At 50.5% G+C, this 15,451-nt stretch overlaps 3 protein-coding genes across 3 annotated transcripts in view; 2 read left to right on the top strand and 1 right to left on the bottom strand.

The window, feature by feature from the left end:
- The first annotated feature begins 2,549 nt into the window (after window positions 1-2,549).
- LOC128430519 (uncharacterized) lies at window positions 2,550-8,597 on the top strand. The gene is made up of 8 exons (XM_053416611.1): window positions 2,550-2,812; window positions 4,946-5,290; window positions 5,377-5,481; window positions 6,315-6,356; window positions 6,442-6,765; window positions 7,477-7,800; window positions 7,884-8,213; window positions 8,335-8,597. The coding sequence occupies exons 1-8, from the start codon at window positions 2,776-2,778 to the stop codon at window positions 8,424-8,426; spliced, it is 1,599 nt and encodes a 532-aa protein (XP_053272586.1). The 5' UTR covers window positions 2,550-2,775; the 3' UTR covers window positions 8,427-8,597.
- Window positions 8,598-9,020: 423 nt separating this feature from the next.
- LOC128430520 (low affinity immunoglobulin gamma Fc region receptor II) lies at window positions 9,021-11,808 on the top strand. Its single transcript, XM_053416612.1, has 6 exons — window positions 9,021-9,811; window positions 10,224-10,265; window positions 10,421-10,681; window positions 10,756-10,995; window positions 11,074-11,178; window positions 11,401-11,808. The coding sequence occupies exons 1-6, from the start codon at window positions 9,787-9,789 to the stop codon at window positions 11,490-11,492; spliced, it is 765 nt and encodes a 254-aa protein (XP_053272587.1). The 5' UTR covers window positions 9,021-9,786; the 3' UTR covers window positions 11,493-11,808.
- A 1,357-nt stretch (window positions 11,809-13,165) lies between these two features.
- Window positions 13,166-15,451, bottom strand: part of dlg4b (discs, large homolog 4b (Drosophila)) — a 17,753-nt gene continuing 15,467 nt past the window's right edge. Inside the window, exons 11-20 of the mRNA XM_053416164.1 lie at window positions 15,125-15,227; window positions 14,954-15,050; window positions 14,701-14,877; window positions 14,590-14,627; window positions 14,433-14,480; window positions 14,218-14,319; window positions 13,966-14,138; window positions 13,610-13,719; window positions 13,384-13,475; window positions 13,166-13,272 (exon numbers count right to left, since the gene is read on the bottom strand). Coding sequence (XP_053272139.1) covers window positions 13,166-13,272; window positions 13,384-13,475; window positions 13,610-13,719; window positions 13,966-14,138; window positions 14,218-14,319; window positions 14,433-14,480; window positions 14,590-14,627; window positions 14,701-14,877; window positions 14,954-15,050; window positions 15,125-15,227 — 1,047 coding nt within the window. The remainder of the gene's footprint in view (window positions 13,273-13,383; window positions 13,476-13,609; window positions 13,720-13,965; window positions 14,139-14,217; window positions 14,320-14,432; window positions 14,481-14,589; window positions 14,628-14,700; window positions 14,878-14,953; window positions 15,051-15,124; window positions 15,228-15,451) is intronic.

Here is a 15,451-nt window from a genome sequence, read left to right as displayed (position 1 = left end):
GAGGACAGTGACACAGGACAGGGGACAGTGACATAGGACAGGGGGACAGTGACACAGGACAGAGGGACAGGACACAGGAGAGAGGACAGTGACACAGGACAGAGGACATTGAAACCGGACAGGGGACAGGGGACAGGACACAGGACACAGGACAGAGGGACAGGACACAGGACAGGGGGACAGGACACAGGACAGAGGACATTGAAACCGGACAGGGGACAGGACAGGGGACAGGACACAGGACACAGGACAGGGGGACAGTGACACAGGACAGAGGACAGTGACACAGGACAGGGGACAGTGACACAGGAGAGAGGACAGTGACACAGGACAGGGGACAGTGACACAGGACAGGGGGACAGTGACACAGGACAGAGGGACAGGACACAGGAGAGAGGACAGTGACACAGGACAGAGGACATTGAAACCGGACAGGGGACAGGACAGGGGACAGGACACAGGACAGAGGGACAGGACACAGGACAGGGGGACAGGACACAGGACAGAGGACATTGAAACCGGACAGGGGACAGGACAGGGGACAGGACACAGGACACAGGACAGAGGGACAGGACACAGGACAGGGGGACAGGACACAGGACAGAGGACATTGAAACTGGACAGGGGACAGGACACAGGACAGAGGGACAGGACACAGGACAGAGGACAGTGACACAGGACAGAGGACATTGAAACCGGACAGGAGACAGGACACAGGACAGAGGGACAGGACACAGGACAGGGGGACAGGACACAGGACAGAGGACATTGAAACCGGACAGGGGACAGGACAGGGGACAGGACACAGGACACAGGACAGAGGGACAGGACACAGGACAGGGGGACAGGACACAGGACAGAGGACATTGAAACCGGACAGGGGACAGGACACAGGACAGAGGGACAGGACACAGGACAGAGGACAGTGACACAGGACAGAGGACATTGAAACCGGACAGGAGACAGGACACAGGACAGAGGGACAGGACACAGGACAGCGGACAGTGACACAGGACAGAGGACAGTGACACAGGACAGAGGACAGTGACACAGGACAGAGGACATTGAAACCGGACAGGGGACAGGACACAGGACAGAGGGACAGGACACAGGAGAGAGGACAGTGACACAGAAGAGAGGACAGTGACACAGGACAGAGGACAGTGACACAGGTCAGGGGACAGTGACACAGGACAGAGGACAGTGACACAGGACAGAGGACAGTGACACAGGACAGGGGGACAGAGAACTCAACCTTTTTCATTCAACAAACTGAGTAAATGATTTCCTGTCTTGTTATTCTTGATTTGAAATCCAGATCTTTCAGGATCCACAGAAGAATCTGATCGATTGACCTCTGACCTCCTCTCTCTTCAACATCAGTTCAAGGGAACAGAGAGAAGCGCTGCCACTGTCCGGTCCGATGAAGGATTGGAGATGAAGAGTGTCATCAGCTGAGCTTCCTCCTCTTCATCAGGATGATCCAGTCAGTGAGGATGAAGACGACAGAGAGAGAGGTCCAGTGAACCAGGAAGTGTCTAAATCATCCTTCAGTCCTTGACAACACAAAGAGTCGTGTCCTCCGTGGTCTCCTCTGCTGCTCGTCCCTCTGCTCCCTCCTCTTCCTCCTCCTCCTCCTCCTCCTCCTCTGTCATCGCCGACAGGATTAAGAACGCTCGGCCTCATGGGAAACATGCAGATTAGTGGAGCGGCGGACGAGTTCGGCCGAAACCAAAAGAGACGAAAACAAAAATGTGTCAATCATCAATGTTTGGTTCAGTCCTCGCTTTACCCTCCTGTGTGTGTGTGTGTGTGTGTGTGTGTGTGTGTGTGTGTGTGTGTGTGTGTGTGTGTGTGTGTGTGCGTGTGTGTGCGTGTGTGTGCGTGCGTGTGTGTGTGCACGCGTGTGTGTGTGTACATAAGAGGATTAGTGCAAAGGATATGAACATGTGTAAACCAGAGGTGGAAGCTTCCAACACACACACACACTCCAGTTGTGGTTCCTAGAGATGTTTGTCGTCACCGTAAAACACACACAGTTGTGTTTCCGTGACTTCAGAGGACTTTACTTTCATATCCCCTCAACTTTGTCCTTCTAAGTCTGAGGCTCCGCCCACAGCGTGTGGAAGTCACTGTTGCTACAGCATCACGTGTTGGAGACGTGTGAAGCTGCTGAACTCGTTTCAGTTTGAAAAATACCATGATGCAGACGCTCTCTCTCACACACACACACACACACACACACACACACACACACACACACACACACACACACACACACACACACACCGTCGTCATCAGGAAGTTTCTTAACGTCACATCCTCCACCTGCCGATTCCTGTAAACATACTTTATTATTTATAAACAGTTCTATTGATTTACTTTATTATTTACATTTATTATTTTATATTGAATATTATTTATTAATTTACTCACCTTCCAGGTTCGTGTGGGTGGAGGTCAGGTGAGAGTAGTTACCATAGAAACCGCAGATGTGTCTATCTCTGATTGGCTGGAGAACAACTGGGCGAGTTAGTGTGAACACGTCTCTCTCTCTCTCTGTCACCTGACCAGGTGAGGCTGATCAGGAAGCACATCGATTTTTAAAATAAAGCTGTGCTGTAAATAAAAGGTCTTGGATTCAGTTTTAACAAACAACAAGACTTATTGATTAAATGCTTTTACTGTGAAGGTGAAGTTCCAGAAGTGCAGACTTCCTTTGAAAGTGAAAGTTTGAATTCACAAGTCTTCAAGGTACAAGTTCACCTGTTGAAGATGAAGAGCTTCAACGTGTTGGTGATCCTCCTGCTCGGTAAGAAAATACCTTCACAGGGAGGAGGGGAGGGGAGGTGAGGTGAGGAGGGGAGGTGGGTGAACATGTGAAGAGGTGAGGAGGTGAGGAGGGGAGGTGGGTGAACATTTGAAGAGGTAAGAAGGTGAGGAGGGGAGGTGGGTGAACATGTGAAGAGGTAAGAAGGTGAGGAGGGGAGGTGGGTGAACATGTGAAGAGGTGAGGAGGGAGGAGGAGGGGTGGGTGAGCAGGTGAAGAGGTGAGGAGGTGAGGAGGGAAGAGGGGTAAACAGGTGAAGAGGGAGGAGGTGAACAGGCGAGGAGAGAGGAGGTGAACAGGGAGGTAGGTGAGGAGGTGAGGAGGTGAGGAGGTGAGGTGGGTGAACAGGTGAGGAGGGGAGGAGGTGAGGAGGGAAGAGGGGTAAACAGGTGAAGAGGGAGGAGGTGAACAGGCGAGGAGAGAGGAGGTGAACAGGGAGGTAGGTGAGGAGGTGAGGAGGTGAGGAGGTGAGGTGGGTGAACAGGTGAGGAGGGGAGGAGGTGAGGAGGGAAGAGGGGTAAACAGGTGAAGAGGGAGGAGGTGAACAGGCGAGGAGAGAGGAGGTGAACAGGGAGGTAGGTGAGGAGGTGAGGAGGTGAGGAGGTGAGGTGGGTGAACAGGTGAGGAGGGGAGGAGGTGAGGAGGGAAGAGGGGTAAACAGGTGAAGAGGGAGGAGGTGAACAGGCGAGGAGAGAGGAGGTGAACAGGGAGGTAGGTGAGGAGGTGAGGAGGTGAGGAGGTGAGGTGGGTGAACAGGTGAGGAGGGGAGGAGGTGAGGAGGGAAGAGGGGTAAACAGGTGAAGAGGGAGGAGGTGAACAGGCGAGGAGAGAGGAGGTGAACAGGGAGGTAGGTGAGGAGGTGAGGAGGTGAGGAGGTGAGGTGGGTGAACAGGTGAGGAGGGGAGGAGGTGAGGAGGGAAGAGGGGTAAACAGGTGAAGAGGGAGGAGGTGAACAGGCGAGGAGAGAGGAGGTGAACAGGGAGGTAGGTGAGGAGGTGAGGAGGTGAGGTGGGTGAACAGGGGAGGAGAGAGGAGGTGAACAGGGAGGTAGGTGAGGAGGTGAGGAGGGGAGGAGGTGAGGTGGGTGAACAGGCGAGGAGAGAGGAGGTGAACAGGGAGGTAGGTGAGGAGGTGAGGAGGGGAGGAGAGAGGAGGTGAGGTGGGTGAACAGGGGAGGAGAGAGGAGGTGAACAGGGGAGTAGGTGAGGAGGTGAACAGGTGAGGAGGGAGGACTTGAGGAGGTGAACAGGGAAGTAGGTGAGGAGGTGAACAGGTGAGGAGAGAGGAGGTGAAGAGGGAGAGGGAACAGGTGAGGAGAGAGGAGGTGAACAGGGAAGTAGGTGAGGAGGTGAACAGGTGAGGAGAGAGGAGGTGAACAGGGAAGTAGGTGAGGAGGTGAACAGGTGAGGAGAGAGGAGGTGAAGAGGGAGAGGGAACAGGTGAGGAGAGAGGAGGTGAACAGGGAAGTAGGTGAGGAGGTGAACAGGTGAGGAGAGAGGAGGTGAACAGGGAAGTAGGTGAGGAGGTGAACAGGTGAGGTGGGAGCAGGTGAGGAGGGAAGTAGGTGAGGTGGTGAGGAGGTGAGTAGTTGAGGAGAGAGGAGGTGAGGAGGGAGGAGGTGAACAGGTGAGGAGGTGAGGAGGGAGGAGCTGAGATGGGAGGAGGTGAACAGTTGAGGAGGGAGGAGGTGAACAGGAAAGTAGGTGAGGAGGTGAACAGGTGAGGTGGGAGCAGGTGAGGAGGGAAGTAGGTGAGGAGGTGAGGAGGTGAGGAGGTGAGGTGGGTGAACAGGTGAAGAGGGAGGAGGTGAACAGGTGAGGAGGGGAGGTCGGAGGAGGTGAGGAGGGAGGAGGTGAACAGGTGAGGAGAGAGGAGGTGAACAGGAAAGTAGGTGAGGAGGGAGCAGGTGAGGTGGGAGCAGGTGAGGAGGGAGGAGGTGAGCAGGTGAGGAGGGGAGGTCGGAGGAGGTGAGGAGGGAGGAGGTGAACAGGTGAGGAGAGAGGAGGTGAACAGGAAAGTAGGTGAGGAGGGAGCAGGTGAGGAGGGTAGGTGAGGAGGGAGGAGGAGCAGTTTCCTAGAGATGGCGGATGATGTCTTGTGTCTGTGTCCTCACAGTTTCCCAGCATGCCTTGTGTGTGGAGGTGTCTGAGGGGGCGGAGTCTGTCCTGCTGCCCTGCCTCCATGGCGTCTCTCAGATGGATGGAGTTCTGTGGCTGAGCAGCAGCAGCTCCACGGTTCACGCTCGGAAGCGGAGCGGGGACGACCTGGGTCAACAGGACCCTCGGTACCAGAACCGGACCTCGATGAGGGAGGACGCTCCTCAGAGCGGAGACCTCAGCCTCACTCTGTCCAGACCCTCCGTCAGGGACACCGACAACTACACCTGCATCGCCAGGTCCAAGGGACAAGACCTGAACCGCTCAGTGGTTCAACTGATCGTCACACGTCCTGTAGAAACAGGTCAGAGGTCAGAGGTCAGAGTAGACGTGTGACCTCTTCATTCAACTTTCTGTTAATTACATTTTAATTATTGTTGTCGACTGTAGAGTCATCGTCAGTGTGGTGGAAGGTCCTCGTTCCCCTGGGAGCTGCTCTCGCCATTGGTCTCATCTCCGTGTTCCTTTGGTGTAAAAGGAGAAGAGACAGACAAGGTAAGTGTGTGTGTGTGTGCGTGTGTGTGTGTGTGTGTGTGTGTATGTGTGTGTATCCTCAGGTCTGTTGGTGATGGGTGTCACCCCCTGGTGGTTTCAGTTAGTTCACAGTTGTTGTGGTCCAGGGGAAACTCCTCAGCTGCTGGTTGAAGATTCAGGGCAGAGGTAGGTCACTGATAAGAGATCAGCTCCATCGGGAGGTCAGGAGGTTTCTCCTCATGTGTGTTCTTGGTTTTTAGATGTTCTCACCTCCAGGGCTCTTCTGTTGAGAGGTCCATGGCCCCCTCTGGGGTTGACTGACAGCTGGGTATCATGGGACTTGTATGGATGATCTCACTGGTGAGAGGGGAACCTGCTTTGGTGGAAGCCCCTGTGGTAACGGTTCAGCTCTTTGAGTGATTCTGACCTTTGTCAGATCGAACCTTCGGGACCCTTGGCCTCAGTTTGCTGAGCTCCTCAGCAGGCCATTACATTTGGGAAGTCTACATGTACATGAACATGTTGTTCACCACCAGGAGCTCCTCCTCGCTCCACGGGGGAGACTCAGGATGGTTTCAGGCTCCTGCTGCTCAGCAGGAGGTCCAGTTGTTGGATGGTTGTGTGTCTTGGTTTTCCCTGACACACAGGTGATCACAGATCAGTCTTCATCCCAGCAGTTAATCTGGTCTGTGGAGACATCAGAACTGGAACTTACTGTCCAGCTGTTTCATCTCAAACTCTCCACATTTAACTTGTAGTAATGTGACTTACTGATGTGATATCTGACAAAGTATTAAGAGAGACTTGTTGTGTAATTGTTTTTTCCTTGTGTGGTTTTGAACATGTCTTTTTAGGTCGACACGAGTCACACAACTTGGAGCAACTCTCCACTTCAGGTCCCGCCCCCTCATTAATACACAAAACTTAAAACATTGAACTGATGAAAAATGTGCTGCTGACGTTGTGCTTTTATCCTCTCAGTCCTAAAGGTGGAGGTGGAATCAGGGGCGGAGTCTGTCCAGCTGCCCTTCAGAACCACAGCTGACCTGTCTGAAGAAGACAAAGTGGAGTGGATGGGGGGGGGCGACATGAAGGTCCACGTGTATCAGAACATTTCAGATCAGCCTGGAGAACAGCACGAGGATTACAGAGGCAGAACACAGATGAGTGAGGACCCACTGGGAACCCGTGACCTCAGTCTGACCCTGGAACACCCCACAGTCAGAGACAACCACACCTACACCTGCACCATCAGTAGGGACGGACGAGTCCTGGGGAGACAACAAGTGGAGCTACAGGTCAAAGGTCAGTGCTGCAGATGGACCATGGCAACCAAGTGAAGCGCTTCATTCATGTTCTCCATTCAAACAGAAAGACTATTCCCTCCCCCCCCCCCCCCAAACTGACAATAAGCCCATGTCAGACGCCGTCTACAAACCAATCAGAGTCAAGTATAGGTAGACTCCGCCCACGTAGGTGATGACGACAGGGCGTACGTACTAAATTCTTTCGTCCCTAAGTTAGTGAAACCAGAACTAGCAGATGGAAGTGAACCATGTTTCTGTGTCTCTCTGCGAACACTCTGACCATCACATCAGATTTAAACTGTCCTTTTCTCCCTCGCAACAAACACACAACCCCAATCCAGAACGATCATGTGACCAGAGCAGCTGAGGAGACCTGCACTGGTGCTTCACAGATGGTCAACCTCCCTTTCTCTCACTTCCACGTTGGGAAGCCACATCGTCAGTTTACCTGAGTCATCACCACAGCAGCAACTACAGGCTGCACCCACACACCTGATCTGATCACTTCCACATAACAACTTCTGAAATTCAGTTCCATTTGTTTTGATGCACACAAATATCTTTATATTCACAGTAGCATTTGTAGCACTGATCATCTCCAGCACCTGGGGTTGGTTTCCAGATCTCTGTCCCCTCTCTCCCTCTGGTCTTCAGCCTTCTCTTCAACTCAGTCATCTGCTAAGCTGACGTTGTGCTTTTATCCTCTCAGTCCTAAAGGTGGAGGTGGAATCAGGGGCGGAGTCTGTCCAGCTGCCCTTCATAACCCCAGCTGACCTGTCTGAAAAAGACAAAGTGGAGTGGATGGGGGGGGGCGACATGAAGGTCCACGTGTATCAGAACATTTCAGATCAGCCTGGAGAACAGGACAAGGATTACAGAGGCAGAACACACATGAGTGAGGACCCACTGAGAACCCGTGACCTCAGTCTGACCCTGGAACACCCCACAGTCAGAGACAACAACACCTACAGCTGCACCATCAGCAGGGACGGACGAGTCCTGGGGAGAAAACAGGTGGAGCTAAAGGTCAAAGGTCAGTGCTGCAGACACAGGTCAAAGGTCGGTGCTGCAGATTCAGGTATGTACAGCTGACCGTGTGGTTTGTTTTCCTCTCAGACCAAACGGTGGAGGTGGAATCAGGGGCGGAGTCTGTCCAGCTGCCCTTCAGAACCACAGCTGACCTACCTGAGAACTCATCCTTGAGATGGTTGATTGATGAACCATTCAAAAAAGTCCATTATTTTTGTATTGATAATGATGTGCCTGAAGAACAGCACGAGGATTACAGAGGCAGAACACAGATGAGTGAAGACCCCCTGGGAACCGGTGACCTCAGTCTGACCCTGAGACTTCCCACAGGCACAGACAGGAACACCTACACCTGCAGGGTGTACAATCAGAACCAAAAATTCCTGAGAGAGAAAACTGTGCGGCTTGAGGTCAAAGGTCAGAGTTAGTCTCTTGTTGTTGGTTTTTGTCTTTCTCATGTCCTCTGTCTCATTGTCCTCTGTCTCATTGTCCTCTGTCTCATTGTCCTCTGTCTCATTGTCCTCTGTCTCCTCTGCAGATAGAATCCTGGTCGAAGATGAAACGATCAACAATAGAAGAAGCAGTTCCACTGATCCAACTCCTCTGATGGCGGATCAATCCCATCAATGAAATTAATCTGCCTGTTGTTATTCTGATTTCTGTCTCGTCAGGTTTATTATTTTCCTTCTCTGAGTCCAGAGCTGTAGGATCCAGATCTGTTACCACTGCTGAGATATTATCAATACCTGTTGATGATGTTGTGACCTGGTGCTGTTTTAATGAATAATATTATTACCTCAATGTCTTCTGGTCATGACTTCATATTCATACGTTGCTGAATGTTTGGAACAAATGAATGCTATGAGTTAGTAAGGTGGAATGAGAGGGAAGAGAGGGAAAGACATGGCCTGTGAGGCAGAGCATCGAGCCTGGAGAGCAGTAGTTTGACCTGTGGAGGTCGGCTGCAGGAGTTTCATTCCAACATCCACACCTGCTAACACATGCTAACACCTGCTAACACCTACTAACACATGCTAACACCTGCTAACACCTACTAACACATGCTAACACCTGCTAACACATGCTAACACATGCTAACACCTGCTAACACATGCTAACACCTGCTAACACATGCTAACACCTGCTAACACCTACTAACACATGCTAACACCTGCTAACACCTACTAACACATGCTAACACCTGCTAACACATGCTAACACCTGCTAACACATGCTAATACATGCTAACACATGCTAACACCTGCTAACACCTACTAACACATGCTAACACCTGCTAACACATGCTAATACATGCTAACACCTGCTGACATCTACTAACACCTACTAACACCTACTAACACATGCTAACACCTGCTAACACATGCTAACACCTGCTGCCATCTACTAACACCTACTAACACATGTTAACACCTGCTAACACATGCTAACCTCTGCTAATACATGCTAACACATGCTAACACCTGCTAACACCTACTAACACATGCTAACACCTGCTAACACATGCTAATACATGCTAACACCTGCTGACATCTACTAACACCTACTAACACCTACTAACACATGCTAACACCTACTAACACATGCTAACACCTGCTAACACCTGCTAACACCTGCTAACACCCGCTAACACATGCTGACATCTGCTAACAACTAATGTTGTGACCACAAGTTATTAAGGCATGAGAGAGAAAGATCACTAAGATGTGATACAAATTAATGATCCTAATTATTAATTAAATACCTCTTCAACCAGCTCCTGGTGGAAAACGTGTGTCAGGTTTGTCATGTGGTCACATCTGGGAATCAAACCATCGATCACATAGCTGACAATGACCTGACAGAGCAGGGGAAGACGCTGGTGAACCAGTGAGCTGCTCGTGTGGAGACATGTTGGTGGACACATGGTTCGTGACGTGTTGAGGTTGTTAACAGGGAAGTGAAGCTGCAGCTCAGTCGTCCTCGAGAAGACATGAAGTCTGTGCCTCTGCTGCTCGGTGAGTCCAACACACACTGCATTCATCCATCCATCCCTTCATCCATCTATCCATCCCTTCATCCATTCATCCATCCATCCATCCCTTCATCCATTCATTCATCCATCCCTTCATTCATTCATCCATCCATCCCTTCATCCATTCATCCATCCATTACGTAGAAACCTCTCTCACATCAGTAGATTTAGTCTTGTTTGATTATTGTGACAAATTGAAAAGTCTCGTTCAGCTGTTTTATTCTGTCTTGTTATGAGTCTGAGTGGACGTGTCCCCTCACCTGCCTCTAGGTGACAGCAGTCCTCAGGTGGACAGAGGACACAGGGTCTTTCTGTTACTGTCCCACGACATATGGTGATGACGTCATGTTTGACCACCGCAACGTCTTTCACTGACCTCTGACCTCTTGTTACAGGGCTGTCTGTGCTGCTGCTGTCTGGACGGACAGTTTCTGCAGGTGAGCTTACTGTTACTAACTGTAACTGTAACTAATATTGTAACTAACCGTAACTGTAACTAATATTGTAACTAACCGTAACTGTAACTAATATTGTAATAACTGTATCTGTAACTAAGTCTAACTGTAACTAACTAACTAACTGTCTCCTTCAGTGTCTCTGAGTGTCAGTCCAGACCTCCAGCAGTTCTTCAGTGAAGACTCAGTGTCTCTGAGTTGTGTTGAAGGAGGACAGACAGGTGGACAGATAATGAAGAGGACAGCAGGAGGACAGACAGGTGGATGTGGACAGAGCTTTGGGACGATGAGTAGTTCGTCCTGCAGCTTCCCACATTTATCCTGTTCAGACTCTGGAGTTTACTGGTGTGAAACCAGCGATGGACAAAAGAGTCAACAGGTCAACATCAGTGTCCGAGGTACAGTCTTCACACAGCGTCCAGAGACAAACTGTTTGTTTGTTGTTTACAAGTGGGTGTGTCCTTCTCGTCAGATGATCGAGTTATCCTGCAGATCCCTGCACTTCCTGTGCACATAGGAAGTGATGTCACACTTCGCTGTAGAAGCAAAAACGGGTACTTTGAGACGGCGTACTTCTTCCGGGACAATGTCCACTTCTCGCTGAAACTAAACGAAACGTGGACCATCAGAGACGTGAGAGGGACGGACGAGGGGAAATACTCATGTTCCACTGAAACGTATGGATCTCCCTACAGCTGGCTCAGGGTCGCAGGTGCGTGACATCACTTCCTGTTTTCACTTCACACACTCAAGCTGAAAATAAACAGAAGCAGGTGTGGTCTCTCCACAGCTCCCCCCTCCTCTGTGATCAGGCTCTTCTGCCTCCTGGTGGTCGTCTGTCTGTTCTGCATCTGCTCCGTCATCCTGATGTCATGGGGCTGCAGCAGGATGACAGGTACACACAGTAACACACACACACAGTAACACACACACACACACAGTAACACACACACACAGTAACACACACACACACACACAGTAACACACACACACACACAGTAACACACACAAACACACACACAGTAACACACACACACACATTAACACACACACATTAACACACACACACACACACACACACAGTAACACACACCTGAACTTGTTAAATTGTCCACAGAAAACAAATCAGCCGTTTCCATGGAGATGACCCCGTGTGTTGAAGAGTATGATGTCATCACTGCTGATGTCATCACTCACCTTGATGTCTGAGCGGAAGGCGTCGCTATAGAGCTACTGTTAGCATCACCAGCTGTTTGCTAACGTTATCATCACCTGCTGTTTTATTAATGAGTTATTTGTTTTAATTTCGGACATTTTTCTTCGTGGTTTCTTTCTTCTTCTCTGCCGTCGACTGGACGCTCACTCCCCCTGAGGTTCAGACTGGTACTGCAGGAGGAGGTGCTGCTCAGCGAGCCTCCTCCTGTTCAATCAATATTAATATTATATCGATATTTAAACTAAAGAACTCTATAACAGAAGAAACAGGAACTTCCTGTTTTTGATTCTCAGTTTGAACATGTGACGCTTCAGCTGCTTCCAACAATAAAAGATGCAAATATACGAACATTTAAAAACGTTAAACATGTTTCATTCGGATGTTTTATTATCTTCTCACAAGTTCTCACACTCTCATCCCCTCATTCTCTCACTCTCTCACTCTATCACTCTTTCACCCTCTTATCACATATCTCAGTTCAGTTTCTTATAATAATTTATTTTCATTATACAACAAGTGTGTGTGTTAGTGTGAGTGTGTGCTTGTGTGTACATATATATATGTGTGTGTGTGTTAGTGTTTATGTGTGTGTGTATATATATATATGTGTGTGTTTGATGATATTACATCATCAATAGTTATGATCATTATATTAATTATTAGAATAAGTCACATGACCCCAATCTTTGGATCCATCCTCAGTCCCAGTTGCCATGGTCACAGGACTCCCAAAGCAGTGTGGGTAATAGAGTCCTTTGTTGGAGACATGGGAGTGGGCGGGGTGACAGGTGACCTTGCCACGCCCCCACCATACCCAGGTTAGCATTGGCTGCACCCCCAGCTGGCCCCTCCTTCTTGTCCTGTTCAGCAGCAGTGAATCATGGGTATTGTAGTCCACAGCGATGGCAGCATCAACCTACAGCCAGGGATTGTGGCTCAGAGGTCTTTAGCCCGGACTTCTGGATAATGTAGTCCTACTGTGCAGTCACTGCAGCCGGGAACATGGGAAATGTAGTCCTCAGCCTAAAAAAAGTTTTTGATCTACTTCCTGTCCACACTGTCCACTGCAACAGAGGGGGGTGATGGGTGTGGGGTGAGGGAGGATTGTGGGTGTTGTAGTCCAGTGGTTGTTTGATAAGCCCTGAATAGACTGTGTGTTTGAGCCCCATCATTTTATTTACAGTCACACAAGTCTTTATGTACACAACACAAACGCACACACACTCACCATGTTCACATCACATGAATCAATCAATCAATTAATAGATAGATAAATAAATGAATAGGATAATATAAATACTTCAATACCAACTGAACTCTAATGTCTCAGATTCATTATTTACTGATATACACGAGTTCATCACTCGTCAGCATCTTCTCCTCACACACACACACACACAGACACACACACACACACACGTGGAGAGACACACAGGGACGCCCTCTCTCTCTCGCTCGCTCGGTTGCCATGGTGGCAGCAGTCATCCAATCAGCTCCCCTGTCCTCCCGTGACTGTAAGTAACTAAAATGGTAAAAAGACCAAAGTCTGCTCTCCATCAGGCCACGCCTCTGAGGGGGAGGAGCTGTGGAGGGCTGGGGGCCCGAGGGGGGGGGCTGGTGGACGCCGTTTCCATGGTGAAGGTGCCCGTGATTTGACACTGGCCAATCAGAGTCTGTCGCGGGCCGGGACCCAGATGTAAGGGCCGCTCTGCTCCTCGATGACGGCTTTCACCAGGTGGTACACCTCCTCGAAGCTGTCGCCGTGCACAATGGCTGCGTGCACACACACACAAACACACACACACACACACACACCAACACAATGATGCTCCGTTTTCTTTTTTCATGAAATGAATGAAATTGAAAGTAAAACCTTTTTTTTACCTGTGAAACACTCGAGGAAATCTTGTTCCAGTTTCACGGCTCGTTCCAAAGCTTTCCTCGCCTGATCCTCCGACAGACGCTTGTTCAGATCCCTGCACACACACACACAGACACACACACACACACACACACACACACACACACACACACACACACACACACATCATGCCTGGTTATTCAGGTGTCAGCTGACACAACAGTAACGGTGTCTTGGCCTCAGACTCACAGGATGTTCTCCAGGGACCGTGGCCGGATGAAGATGGCGACTGGGTGGAGCTGAGCCGCCTGAAGCCTCCTCACGGCGTTGGCCGACACGTCCAGGATGCAGTGTTTCCCCTGGAGGACACACTCATTAAACATCACTGAGTGTTTCCCCTGGAGGACACACTCATTAAACATCACTGCACGTCATCATAACAACTAACAACGTCCTACTATCCCAACAAACAGCTGTCACCATGACAACCAGTCATGATAGTCATAAAGTTTTATTAAACATATCGATATCCCAGAATCCCCACCCAGGCAGCTTCGCTCTGTACAGAGGCATCAGTTTGATAAACATGGCCACCAGCCTCTCACCTGCTCGGCCACCTGCCGGACGCTCTGCACCGACGTCCCGTACAGGTGGTTGTTGTACTGCCCCGCCTCGATGAAGCGATGTGATTGGATGTCCCGCTCCATCTGCTCCCGGGACGACACAAAGTGGTAGTCCCGCCCATCCACCTCGTAGTCCCTCTGAGGGCGAGTTGTGTCTACAGAGAGAGAGAGACACGACTGACTTCCTGTGTGTCCTCTGACGTGTCCTGCTAACAGCTGAGGAGGGACACTTACGAGGGACACATGAGCCGAACTTGTCGGGGAACTCGGACAACAGGTCGTCGTTGACTCTGTCTTTGGTCGGCCCCAGGATGATGACGGGACGAGCGTAGTCCACTAACAACACACAGGAAGCTTGATTTACACCTGCTCATTGTTGTTATCAAGACACCACAACTGTCAATCAATCAAATCTGAAAATAAGGTTGAAGGTCAAAAGTCACACTGACCTTCAATTTGAGTGATGAGCTCGTAGCTGTGGACGAACCCTTCTCTACCTGTAGAGGAAAGAGGACAGAGTCCATCAGTGTGTTGTTAGCGTCAGGGTGAGGTCAGGGGTCAGGGTGAGGTCAGGGGTCAGGGGTCAGGGGTCAGGGGTCAGCTCACCTTTACTCTTCATCCTCGACCACTCCTTCCTCTCAACCCTGAAACAAATACACATGTTCAGGCTCCAGGACCAACATCACAACCAGCACCAACCGGACATCCTGTCTTCACCTGTGTTTGGACGGGACGTATCCCAGCTCCTCCAGCTCCCCCTGCTGGCTCACTCTCCTCGCCTGCCACCACTCGTCATCTGCACTGTCCATCACATGAAGAACCTCCCCAAAGTTGAAGTCCAGAGCTTGTGATAGGACGCCACAGTCCCACTGCTTGTCGTAGTCAAACAAGGCCCTGAAACAGCGAGACATCACGTGACCCCTAACAGGAAGTATGAATGTGAGCTTCCTGGTCAGGTGACCTGGATTACCTGATGTAGAAGCTGCGGTTGGCCCTCAGGCTCCCGGACGAGCTGTTCATCATCTGCTCCCTCAGGTCGTGGATCTTCGCCTCGAAGCGACTGTACTCTGCAGGACATCACCACGGTCACCACACGTCCCAGTCACACGGTTCACAGACCAACGACTGCATGTTCACTCACCCTCTGGTCTGTACTGCGCCACGATGGTGACCGTCTGTCCTGCGTTCTTCAGAGCCGCCGCCGCCTGCTCATGGGTCGCGTACCGGAGGTCCACGCCGTTCACCTGGACAAACACAGAGCGTCACCAGGAGGTGGCGCCGGCAGAAACCAGGACACTCAAGAGAAAATGTCCTGAGATCCAAGACATGATGGATTCAGAGCGAGCACAGTTCAGAGAGAACCGCCACCGCCACGGTGCTCATAGTCTATGTGAGGCCTCCTGGGTTCTGAGAACCTCTTCTGGAGATCTGGACTGTGAACTTACACTGAGGATCTGAGGATCTGAGG

The sequence above is a fragment of the Pleuronectes platessa genome, chromosome 23 (assembly GCF_947347685.1).
Source record: "Pleuronectes platessa chromosome 23, fPlePla1.1, whole genome shotgun sequence".
Classification (NCBI taxonomy): domain Eukaryota; kingdom Metazoa; phylum Chordata; class Actinopteri; order Pleuronectiformes; family Pleuronectidae; genus Pleuronectes; species Pleuronectes platessa.
The sequence above is the reverse complement of the archived record's forward strand: the minus strand, read 5'-3'. Positions and strand labels throughout refer to the sequence as shown.